The sequence below is a fragment of the Caloenas nicobarica genome, chromosome 3 (assembly GCF_036013445.1).
Source record: "Caloenas nicobarica isolate bCalNic1 chromosome 3, bCalNic1.hap1, whole genome shotgun sequence".
NCBI classification, from domain to species: domain Eukaryota; kingdom Metazoa; phylum Chordata; class Aves; order Columbiformes; family Columbidae; genus Caloenas; species Caloenas nicobarica.
Genome location: NC_088247.1, coordinates 70,940,250 through 70,952,670, shown reverse-complemented (window position 1 = coordinate 70,952,670; position 12,421 = coordinate 70,940,250). Strand labels below are relative to the sequence as shown.

Genomic DNA, 12,421 nt, shown 5'->3' with positions numbered 1-12,421 from the left:
ATAAAAGGAACAAATAATTTGTCTTTATTTTTATTGAGCTATGATACACTGGACACTTAGTGACAGGCATGAATGTATTGACTTAGGTCAATAGCACTGTGTATGTATTTTTGAAGTCATTGACTGAGAGTTAGTAGAGCTTTTAAGTCACTATGTACTTGAAAACTGAGTTTCCAGTTTAAAGGTCCACACCATTTCTTTACTGGTACTTAAGGAAAGAAATATACGATTGACACAACTTTGCTGGTTGCTAAGATTAGAAAATTCATGCAGCGGGAAATATCACAGTTAGAAGTAAGAATAGAAAGATATATTTCCTTATGTTCTCCCCTGCAATGTAGTTTTCCTTTATTGCATCTACATGAAGTTCTTTGGTGTCCCTAAGACTTGCTGGAGATAATAATGGGGTCAGACAGAAAGCCTGCAGGTATGTTAAAGGATCTGATGGGATGGCACCTGCTCTCTAAGGTTCACAGGAACTATGGATTCGTAGGGGGGGGAGTAAGATCCAAAGAAGCTAAAGCAACTTGTAGGGCTTGAGTTTTGCAGCCACTCAGAACTAGGTGTCAGGTGGAAATTTGGGGCAGGATAGTAACTGTTTAGTCAATGGGAGTCAGTCAACAAGGGGAGATTAGTCAGTCACAAAACATTCTTGATTCCTCAAAAAAGGTGAACAAGGAATAAAGCAACTGTGTGGTGAAAATTTGAGCTTCCCTATAGTCATGTCCATTCAAGGTGGGAACAGAGAAGCTGCCTATGTTGCTGTGGATGAAGCTTCCAGTAGGTACCCTAGATGTGTGTGAAGATTTTGCTACCTGTCATGAAACATGAAAAAAATGAAGGTTTTGTTGCTACTGACATTTGTAAAGAAAAGTTTGCTCTTTGAAGAAAAGTAAAGTTCAGGACTGCTTTATGAACCTGATTGTTTAAACACTGAGGGGAATATACTGAATGTCCTACAGACTTCTGTGAAGCTGCTGTATGTCGTTAGTTGAAGCCTAATTACTCAAATAGCTAGGAGCACAGAAACAGAGAAAAGCTTCCTTCCCTGCAACTTCCCTCCCATTTACTACACGGACATAGGGAATTAAAAACACAGTCTCATCAAGAATTCTTTCCAGTCTTTCTGCGTTTGATATCATACTGCTGCCCCTGACTTTTTCTAGGAACCTACCTTTTAAACCTACTCAATGCTGAGGCTACCAAGAGTTTCACTGTTTTTTCTGTCCTGTTTTGGTGGAGACTGAAAAGAAGGGGAAATATGTCAATAATGTAGAGAATAAGGTTAACCTGGCCATTAATAGGGAAAAATATATTAAGAAATATTCTTTCTATAATGATAGTACTACTATGTGAAAATAAAATACCTGTCAATTTCAACCAAGTTGCTCTTATAGGCAGCTGTTTCCCAGGGGTATTTTCTCCTTCCAGCTTTGTGGGGAGAGCCTAAACACTTTAGAGGTTTTTCTCTGCAGTTCCTTAGCCAGCACAAAGGGTTATGGACTTTTTTCACTCCTGCTGGTTTTGTTTTGGGTGAAACTACTGATCTCTCCCAGCAGCTGCTGTTTTCCTTTGAACATAGTCTTTATACAATAAAGGAACTTTTTTGTTTGTTTTAATAAAACCCCATATTATTATTTGCTGTTGGGGTACTGAAGCTTTCTTCTAAGTTCTCTTTCAGCATGGCCTATGTCATGCCTGAAAATTAATCCAGAACTTTCCTGTGGCTTGAAATTGATGAATCTACAAGGCACAGAGTATTGGGTATGTCCCCCAGTAATACAGTTATTCTTACAAGTGGGCTTTGCTGTCACAGTCTTTGAGAGCTTTGTGACACTAGATTGAATATTGTTGAATGTATTGAAGTTAAAGTTAAGAGATCTTCCCAAGCAGATCAAGTATAATGGCTATGTATAATTGTAAAAACTAAAAAATTTTTTAAAAAAAAAGATAAAGGGTAAAGTTGACTTAAGTGGTTTTGGCTTAAGCACAGCCTTTGGCATTTTTAATTCATGGAAGTGAACTGAGTATCAAGATGTTAGTTTTCTAATAAGATCGCATACTTACTGATAAGTTAAATATATGGGATGTGGTGCATACTGCCAACCTGTTGCTGCTCAGACTACACGTATACTCAAGAAATCCAGCCAAGGATTTTTTGTTGTGTTTTGCTTTTCTACATTGGCTTTTTTGTTCTTTAATTCTAGTGATATAATGTGTCCCTAATAACTGTCATGACTGGTAATAGGGAAACCTGTTTCTGCTTCTATACTCTTTCAAGTAATATGCTTTTTTAAAATGGTCTGTAAGTATTACGAAAAAGGTATGATGCTATTCATTTCTTTCTGGAGGCAGACTTACTGCTTTCCCTGACACGCTGGTTTTTTTTGTCCTGGGCTCTTGTCAGGTTGTCTTTTTCACCCTTTGTTTATTAAAGGTTAAAGCCTGTTTATCGATCATCTAATGTAACAGTATTTATTGAGTGAGGAACAGGATGCTTGAAGTAAATGGGATGTGATCAATAACTTCTCTGTTCTGCTGTGTAATCTACACAAGCCTGTAGAAACCTGTGGTGGCATGAAAGTGCCAAAGTAGGCTGTTACTGGAGTGTTTCTACCTTGGCCAAAATTGTAGTACTCGTACCACTAGACTGCCTTCAACACACAGTGGTCTGGAAAGCCTAGTTCACTTTGTATAAGCTATCCAGATCTAAACAGTATGTATGTATGTATTTGTTTATATGTACTGGTTTAAGTTGCAGATGCACAAAGATGACTTGCTGGTATAGCCATCACCCTAAAACTGTGCTCCTTGGAGCCCTTCTGTTGGCATATTTCTGCAGTGCAGCTGTGGTAGATTTGCCTCCCACATGTGTGCACTTAAAAATTAAAATAATGCCTTTGAAATATTCCAGAAACAATAGTTGTTACCTGTATGATGACCTGCTTAAACAAGAGGTAGCCAAACACCTGCATTTTTCATTTGCTAGTGTGATTGTGTAAAACACAAGGGGAAATAAAACACTGAATATGGAAACTATTCTATTTGGGTAGTCTGTTTCTCTTGTCCTGAGAATTAAGTGATAGTTCTGGCTACTTGTTTGTTTGCCTCGGGTTTTTCACGTTCTGCATTGTCCTCCCCAGTGGAAAAGGTGAAGAACCAGTGGGACAGCACACAGCACGGCGTGGAGCTGCGGCAGCAGCAGCTGAAGCACATGCTGGCAGACAGCCTGTGGTGGGACGAGCAGAGGCAAGAAATGGAGCGCCTCATGGAGCAGTGTGAGATCCGCCTGCGGATGCTCCTGCAGGCCCCGAGAGAGCCGCTTGCCAAACAGATTTCAGACAACAAAGTAAGACCACCTATGCTATTTTTTTTTCCCCTACCAGATTCCTTAGTCTAAGCAATGCTAGTGGATTCAATTGATGTGTGAATATGCAGTTTATAGGACTGATGTGACAATTCTGTCTCTTTTGGGGCATGATGTATTCTAAATTGTCTCTATTTTATATATCAGACTTCCTGAGACTCACTTTCTCGGAGGGAAACAGGTGGCATGTGTGCCTTTTTCTAAGTGTGGTTGAAATAAGTACAATGTTGCATCAAATAAATGATATTATGCAAAAAGCTTGAACCTCAGACCAATAAAAGTTTAATCACACAGCCACAGAATGTAGCATGTATTACTTCCTTGAAACCTATTAACAGTAGTTCAGTAAATCCAGGACTGGATCAGGTTATTTAAAATTATCTTGAATTTCACTTCTGATGGGTGCCAGGCATATTCAACACTTTTTTTTTTCCTAATTCCATGCAATCTTCACTGCTTTTCGTATCACAGCAAACCTGCTGTGATAAATCAATAAGTCTGATGTCCATTGTCCTGACGGCTGTCAGCAAAAGGGCAGGCTGTAGGTGGCACAGGATGAGAACTAAAGAGACAAATCAATGAGGAGGGCCTCTTATCAGTACAATATTTAGAACAGGGCTGTAAGATAGTTTTTAAAAGTGTGTGTATATAAATATACACACACACATATATATATATTCATGAAGGGACAATGTATGGTGCAGCTCAGTATAGAAAGAAGCAGAGAGTATGATTGTGAGAAATCCTCACTGATCCATAGCTATTTCAGTAAACAGTAAAATTGTGTGCTTTTCACTGGCTCTCTCTATGTGACCAGAGGATTATAAATGGACTATTAGGTCTGCTTTGCTTTCTTAAGTGAAAGTAGGCCTGTGCCTAAACATATAATACAGAGAATGTAAGATAAAACTGGACATATATATATGCAAATATTTTTTGTCATCTAGAAATAGTCTCAAGTTTAGGATTCTGTAAAGTCATGGAACCTTATGAATATCCTGCCACAATAAGCAAACACATCTAATGGATTTTCTTTGTTTAAAAACAAAAAAAACACCCCTAAAACAATGAAATAAAATTCTCATGCTGCGCACTTCATTTATGCCACTTTTAGCGGCTGCTTATGTCACTATTATCATAATTTGAACTTATTCATGCTACTAAAAATATGGAAGTGTTTTTACTTCTCTTGCCAGTAAAACACAAGATGATTTTTCTAGCCTTTGGCAGTTCTGATGAATATAATTTTTCCTCATCTATTTGTGTTTTGATTGATTCATTGTCAGGACACTTAGTATCAGTAGATTTTAAGATTTTTCTTCCAGATTAAAAAATGCATATTTTTTATTAAAAAGGGGAAAAATGAGGGTGTTGTAATATAAAACGCATAGTGTGAAAAATATTCTGATTTTTATTTTACTCTGTCTCATTCTGGTACTCCTTTCCAGCTGTTAGTACAGGATTTGCATAGAGGTGACATCACGGTAGCTGCATTCAACGATCTGTCTAATAAACTTCTTCGAGAGTATCGTGCTGATGACACAAGGAGAGTGAAGGAAACCACTGACCAAATGAACACTTGTTGGGTTAATCTGAACCAAAGGTATTATAAGCTGTTTGTCTTAAACTTATATCCTATGTGGACATGTGTTCTGCAGTCTCTGACTGTTTTACTGCAGCATTTAGGGTTACTGTGGATAGTTAATTACAGTGAAGTTGTTTTGAATTTTGATGACGGAAATTTCCACAGCTCACCATGGAAGGCTTCTGTATGACTTCCCATTTATGTGGTGGTTTTTTTTTAAGGAAAAAAAAATATTACTCTGATCTCTAATGTTTGGTCTCAGGTTTGCCTGTGGCTATTATTCTCTAAGTGTCTTTGAACAGTTCCTCTCCTGTTCCCTGATGCTGGTATGCTTCATGTATTTGTAGTTTGTTGCTGTGCTTTCTTTTCATAAGGCTGTAAGTACGCAGCTTGTTCTTCCAATGCATTAATCCACGACGGCCTTTCATCTGACGGAAATGTTCCCTGAATGGGGCTGTGCTTTGGGTTCCTGAGTGCGATGCTTCTACCGCTCCTATCTAGCAAACACTTGAGCTATAGGAACCGAGACTTACTTGAAACTTACTTTCTAGTCATCCTCTATTACAATATAATTGCAAATGTGTCTTAATGAAAATATGGTATTTCCTTGTGCATAATGTTTTTTCCTGCAAGGTAATCTAGTCTCTGCAGAAATTATTTTTAGTGTTTGATAGACAGTTAAAATTCAGAATAGTGTCTGACTCAGTGCCTGCAGCTTAAAGGACAATATGCTTTGTGGCTGGAGGGACAGAAGAGAAAATTGATCCTGTGTATATGAGAGAGTGGGGGAGATGACAACCTAAGTCTGTATGTATGTTTGCATATATGTGCGTGCAAAAGGGGCAACTACTTTTGTAATGAGATGTCAGTTAAGGGAATACAAATCCTAGGTAATGAAGCCTCTGAAGTTGATGTTGTGTCCTGGGGAGTGAGAGGAGGAGAACTTTGCAGTGGCAAAAGAAAGTAATGAAGGAATCCAAGCAGAATGTTGTTTTATCCTTCTTTCAAGGAAAATGGTGCTTCTGTAATTTTGTACTTTTGATGTGGCAGCTGGTTTTCTGGTTATGTCCATTGGGAGATGAAGTACAAAACAGACAAAACTTTGTATGGCTCATTCCGTGTGATCATCTGAGAGAAAAAAAAAAGTCTGTTAATCTCTAAATGTTTTGAGACACAAGATAGGATTTTTCAAGTGAGTAAAATATTTCATAGTTATTCTGTGTGATGTGGACAACTTCTTTTCATGATTCTTCAGAGAACTTCCAGTAGACTGTGGGAAAGGTTTTTTGCATACGACAAAACTTCCTTTTTACTTTTATTTTTTCTGAATTAGGTCATAGTGATGAGGTGGTCTCCTGAAGTGGCCCTTCCTGACCATTTGTTTGCATTAAGATTAGGGAGTGTTTTTACCATCAGATTTAAGATTAGGGAGCGTTTTTACAATCAGATCATCCTTTCTTTACTCAAATTAATAATTTTTCCAAAATAACTTCATCTGAATGTCATGATGACATCTGGGGTTGAAGATGCAATTAGAGGGTAAGAGGAAACAGCTCCTTGTTGGATTAGCAGTAATAGCAGACTGCAGCTCTGTGGTAGTTTCATTCACATTCAAACTTGGCAGCGTTTTAGCTAGAACTGTCATAAAGCTGCCCACCACTCAGAACAGGTGACCGGGAAGAAGAGCTCCTGCCTGGAAGCCTCTTAATTATTTTTGGATCTGCTTGAAGTCTGGAATAATTAGGAATTGTGTTCTGTTGTGTATAACTGAAGCTCCTGGACAACTATCAGTGGGGCTACTGTTTTGCAGTCTGCAGCCTGAGGAAGAGAAGTATCTGCTTTGTCTTTTAACCAGGGACAGAATGTAAAGGAGAATTCCAAGAGCCAGTGAGTAGCCGGAGTGCGGAGCTGCAGAGTAGAATTAAAAGGGGAGAATGTGCAGTGAAAACACCTTTCAAAGTGAATGAACGTTTATCCTTGCTTTAAATGCAATAAATGGAAATACTAGTGAATCTTGAGTGACAAGGCTTACTCCGTGTGCCACATCTCAGGATATGCAAGGGTTGTACATGGAGCACATGGCCCTCTGGCTTCTATAAGCACAGTTCTGTATTTATAGCATAACGCTTTAAAAAAACGGTTTGTTCCCGTGCTTGGAGGTTGTGGAAGAATCATGGTCTGAATAGCACAAGAACACTACCAGGAAGACTGTAGCCATGGCATGTAAAGTTGAGGAGCTTATTTTAAAACTGTTGGCATTAAAGGATTGAAGCTCCCTAGCTTGACATTGTGTAAATTAGATACTCTGTCCAGTGGCTATTTATGTTCTATTTTTATACTTTAGGGTGAAACTGTTGTAATTTGGTGTGGTTTTGCTACCTCAGTAATGGATTAGAGCTGCCGTCTGTACTGTCTTGCATGTTATTTTTGAGTTTCTTTTGATCACGCAGTTGTATGCGTTGCAGATTTTTGGTTCAAATCTGAGAAAATAATTGGGTGGAACAGAAAGCTGAAACAGTGCCATGAAAACTCAAATAGTAGGGTTACAATTTTCTTTTTCTTGGACACATCTTTGCTAATAGAATCTGCTTAGACATCCACTATCACCATGTTACATGAAGTTAGCTGCATTTGTAAAGGATTCTCCAGGTTCTACTTATATTTAGTTTTTACATCCTGCAAAGACTCTCTGTCTTTTAAGGCTGTTCAAATTGTATTAGAATAATTTGAAAATCTGAGTCATCTCTTCATAGTATGGGGTCGTTGTTAACCTGCAGTACAGAAATGTCCATCATTTTCTGTTTTACATTTTTGCCTTCTACTGGAAGGAAATTAAAGTATTTGCATCTGCACTGTGAAAGTGTTGTTCCCTACTGCTGAACAGATCCTCTTTAAAAGAACCCATGTAAGCTTAGAACATGAACTGTAAATCTGTTAATTTATGATAATGGAGTAGGCATTTATTGAAAGGAATGATTTTCAGCTTTTATTAGAACATCATGATAGCAGTGGGACTGTAAAAGGATTTTATTCTTTCCTTTAATTTGAACCAAGCAGCAAGTTTGAGAAATAAGAACTTTAGGCTGAAGACGACATTCTTCAACGAATGTTATTAGCTACAAAGTTCAGGTCGTCTCAATTCTGGTCTAGTACATCAGTACTTTGACTTAGAGATCTGGGTCACTTAGAGTGTTTCATCCTTTGGGGCTTTTCTTTTTCTTTGAAGGTCATCTTTATTACCAGTCTGTTCTTCCTGTTGTGACTCCTGTTCTTCCACCTTTGACCTTAACCCCCTGCTAGGGAAGAAAATCCCTGCAGAGGGAGAGGGTTTTGATATCAGAGCACATAACTGCTTTTACTTTACATTTTTCTTGCAGTTCTTTGGTATGATCTAATTTTTGAGCTGGTGCTTGTTATCTTTTCTAGGCAATCAAACCATTTGTAATCCCTAGCATGCACTTTATGATTTTTTTTTCTTAAGAGTGGGTGAAGCATTCCAGACCTTCACGTGAGAAGCAAGAATGAAGGCTTCATACCCTGCTAGTCATTTACCAGTAGCCAAAACTTGGGCAAGCACGAAGTCAGGAATGATTCACACACTCTTATTTTATATAAAACAATTAGTAACAAGTGATGTAAGATCTATGCTCCTAAAGGGGAGTAGCAACGCTGTCTTTTTGCAAGTAGCATCTAGAAAATTTAGTTGGTTATGCTGATGCTTGGGAATGTAAGCCTAGCAGAATTGGGGTTGCATGAGATTTTCTTACTGCTCTTAAAGGAAAATAGCTTCTCCTTGCATCTGTCTTTTCTGATGTGCTAGTAAACCAGAATACTGGCTTTGAAACGTCATCTTGAATGGTACAGAACACCTGCAGCTTCTTTTCTAAAAAGAATATTTTGACTGCTTTTGAAATTTGTGATTCTAAACATGGTGATTCCTCATACTGCTGAGCAGGACAGTTGCCACAGCATGACAAGGAAGAAAGAAAGCCTAAGTAGAATGGGAGGCGGAAGACACATAAGTTTGGGCTTCTCTGGAAAAACATGTTCAATTCATGTTGAAATATCAAATGCTGAGTGTTTTGGCCTTGTCTTACTTGCAATTAAATATCACTTTACTCTTGAAACCTTAGAAATAGCACAATATGGTTAGTGCTTGATGTGAGAATAAAACTGAACTTCCTACTCATGTATCAGCAGCAGTCTAGATAGTGGCCCTGTGCAGTGTGCTGGTGTGGAACAGACTTTCTTTCTTTTGTCCTGCTTTTGGGAAAAGGGATATTGCAGAATAACAGCTTCAAATGGGTGAAATTCAGCTTGTTGTGCTTTAATTAACATTATTAATCAAAGCTTTTAAAATCGCTGACTGTAACAGTTTCCCATCTGAGTTTCATTTCAATGAAAAGGAAACAGTTCTGTTACACAGAAACATAGTGTGGTCCTTTCTCCAAGGAAATTTTTTGAAGTTGCTTACCAACAATATAATCCAAAGGTTTTAAATGAGTTCCTCACATTGTAAAATTCCCCTTACAAACAAAAACCAAACACTTTTGTGTTTGTACCAGCCAGCGATCTTTAGGACTGGTTGAAAATTTGAACTATGTTATGCCAGTCATTTCTAGATTTAAGCATGATGAGCATGGCTTGACTGTTATGATGGCAGTGTATATTCTGTGTGTTTGAGTGATAGTGTCAAAAGTCTTGTATTTTAGCAGAGAGAACCAGGTGTTTAACTTTTCATCTCTCAGCACTTTAACTCTTACAAATTTAGGGAAATGTTTCTGTTCGCTGTAAAAGAGGATAAAAAAAACCCCTCAGTGCTTCTAGTCTGTGTGATTTTTGTTGATGAGGAAAAGCATTCACACTTCTCACATGTGGGAATAACACTTCTACAATTTAAGGTGCCATAAGTCTGTGATGGTACTACTCAAAAAGGAAAAGGTAGGTTTTCAATGAATAACTTAATTTTGTCTATATGACTTTTTAAAAAGGGCTGTGACATATATAACCAATTCAGAACATCTGTAGGTAGCTGTAGATATAATAACCTGAGAAACATTGATGTCAATAATGATAAAACAAACTGTGACAGACGTATAGTTTCTTAATAGAGACAACTTTCGGATCTCTTTTTAGTAGTTTTGTTATGATGCATGTGATGTGGTAGTATTCTGACATTTGTCTTGTTTTCAGAGCTGTTGACAGGCAGAATTTCTTGGAGACAGAGCTGAAGACAGTGCAGGCCTCACACAAGGATCTGGAGAGCTTCCTCAAGTGGCTTCAAGAAGCAGAAACAACAGTTAATGTTCTAGCAGATGCATCCCAGCGTGAGAACACTGCTCAGGACAGTGTCTGCGTAAGGGAACTCAGGAAACAGATGCAGGTGAGAAACTAAATAATACTGTTGTTGTTCCTCCTTTTTCTGAGTGGCAAATGTTATAAAGCAAAGCTATCTACTAGAGAGAGGAAACCGGCAGCCTTATTGGAAGGTGTTTTAAAAACGATATTTTAGAAGCCAGGTATGTGAAGGAAGCAGATTTTTTTTTCTTCTTAAGGTTTGAAATACATATTTTGTGGACATCTGTGGCACTGAGGGCTCTTAAATGTCCTTCGAGGGTGACCGTGTTCTCAGGAAGTGTATGCTTGATTAAACCAAGTCATGTTGTGTGATTGTCCAACCAAACAATTTAATCTACCTGTCTCCAAGTAAAACCATCCTGGGCTGCACTGTTTCCTATTGGTGGCTGCCGCCTTCCTACTGCTTTTCCAGCAATCTAAGAAGTTGTCATACTTGCATCACCTCTTCACACTCTCCTGCTGCCCAGCAGGTCCCCAGCTGGCCTGCCTTTCTGTGCAGGCCACACACTGGAAATCTGAGAAATAACTGAGGAGACTAACTGGCGCCACTTACAGCCCTTTTTAATATGTGGACACCTTAGCTTGTCTAAAATCTAGAAGTAAGATCCTTTTTCCCTGTCTAAAAAGCTGAGTACCACATCGTCTGGCTGTTCCTGCCTTTGCATAAGCCACACATCTCCTTTGGGAAGGTGGGAGGGACAGAGAGGAGCAGGGTTCAGTCTGCATTAAGGGTGCAGGCTATTGAGGAAAAAAAAGGAGGAAAGGATGGGGAGACCCGACAGCTCTTTTAAAAATTAATATCTTTAGATATGTGGCAGCTAAAGGTTGAAATCACTGGCTAAAAGGGTTTTATGTTTCTATGATATATGAATATCCTTTGTCCTGTTTACCTGATGTGAACACTGTTCATGTGTCATCTTTCTCCTGAATATTTTAATATATTTTTCCTTCAGTTGCCTCATTTAGCACTGTAATTTTGATATGCACAGAACCAGGCAGCCAGTTCAGTTATTAAATTGTTCACTCTGGGTTTGGAATAATGTTGTCTGTGGTCTAAGTTTATGGGGCTTGAACGGCCTATAATGAAAAAAGTGCTGCTTTTAGCAGTGCTGTTAATCTGAACATATCTACATTGAATTTAAGTGAAACAAGACGGTTTTAAAGTATCTGATAGCAAGCTGCTCACTTTAATCATTAGAAAGAGAACAATATATTGTGGAAGTTTGTGTCTGTTGAAGATGACATGTCACTCACTAATGTTAATATGATTCTGGTCAGTCAGGTAACTCATCTGTAGAGATGTGGCTCGTTATGAAATGCTGAGAGCAGTCAGTAATGGTACCACCTAGAAGTTAATGTTATACTTTCTGTTGGCAAAAAAACCCAAACAAGTAATATAGTGTAGGTGGAAGAGCTAAAAGGAGGCTGCGGGAAGCTGGCAGCATGAGGCAGTGCTGTGTGTAAATAGACTTATTTCTGCATTATCTTGCATTCTATGTAGTCAATCATACCAAGATTAAGCTGTTATTTTACACTTCGCTTGTTGGCTCTATGCAGCTGTGAAGCACCTTGGTCATGGAAGATTGTTCACCCTTCTTCATCCTGCTGCAGTCTGGTTAAAATTGCCAGAGTTGTGTTGTGTTGTGGGCAAGACTGCCTGCTGTGTCTATAACTGTCTATAACCAGTTCTTGACTGTGCCTGTTGTCCTGGCTTGCAACCATTGAGAATGCAGATGCAGGTGCTTGGGCATGGCCTTCCCTTATTCAGCATCCTGTTAACTTACCTGTGACTTTACATAATACTGTGAGATTTTTTCAGCTACCAAAGGAAGTAGAGCATGTCAAAGGCTGTCATAGCGTAATGTCTTCCAAAGTGAATCTTTCCCCTACCACCTTTCAGTCTCACTTTAAATATAACTGAAAACATTCATATTATGACACTGCTAAACACTACAAAACCAACGTTTCTGTTTTCAAATATTTGTTGAAATGAACTTTTGGAAAAAAAAAATAACGAAGCTCTAACACCTTGCTGTACCTTAAAAAATCAAGCCACACTCCGTTGCAAGTTCTTAACCTTAATAGCTGATTAAACAGACAATTTCCTGTTC

General features: G+C 38.5%; 1 protein-coding gene across 5 annotated transcripts in view; it reads left to right on the top strand.

The window, feature by feature from the left end:
• The window catches only part of UTRN (utrophin), a 378,237-nt gene that overhangs the window by 155,132 nt on the left and 210,684 nt on the right, over positions 1 to 12,421 (top strand). For all 5 annotated transcript variants that reach the window (XM_065631423.1, XM_065631424.1, XM_065631422.1 and 2 more), the window contains 3 exons: positions 3,144 to 3,349; positions 4,816 to 4,970; positions 10,146 to 10,335. In XM_065631423.1, coding sequence (XP_065487495.1) covers positions 3,144 to 3,349; positions 4,816 to 4,970; positions 10,146 to 10,335 — 551 coding nt within the window. The remainder of the gene's footprint in view (positions 1 to 3,143; positions 3,350 to 4,815; positions 4,971 to 10,145; positions 10,336 to 12,421) is intronic.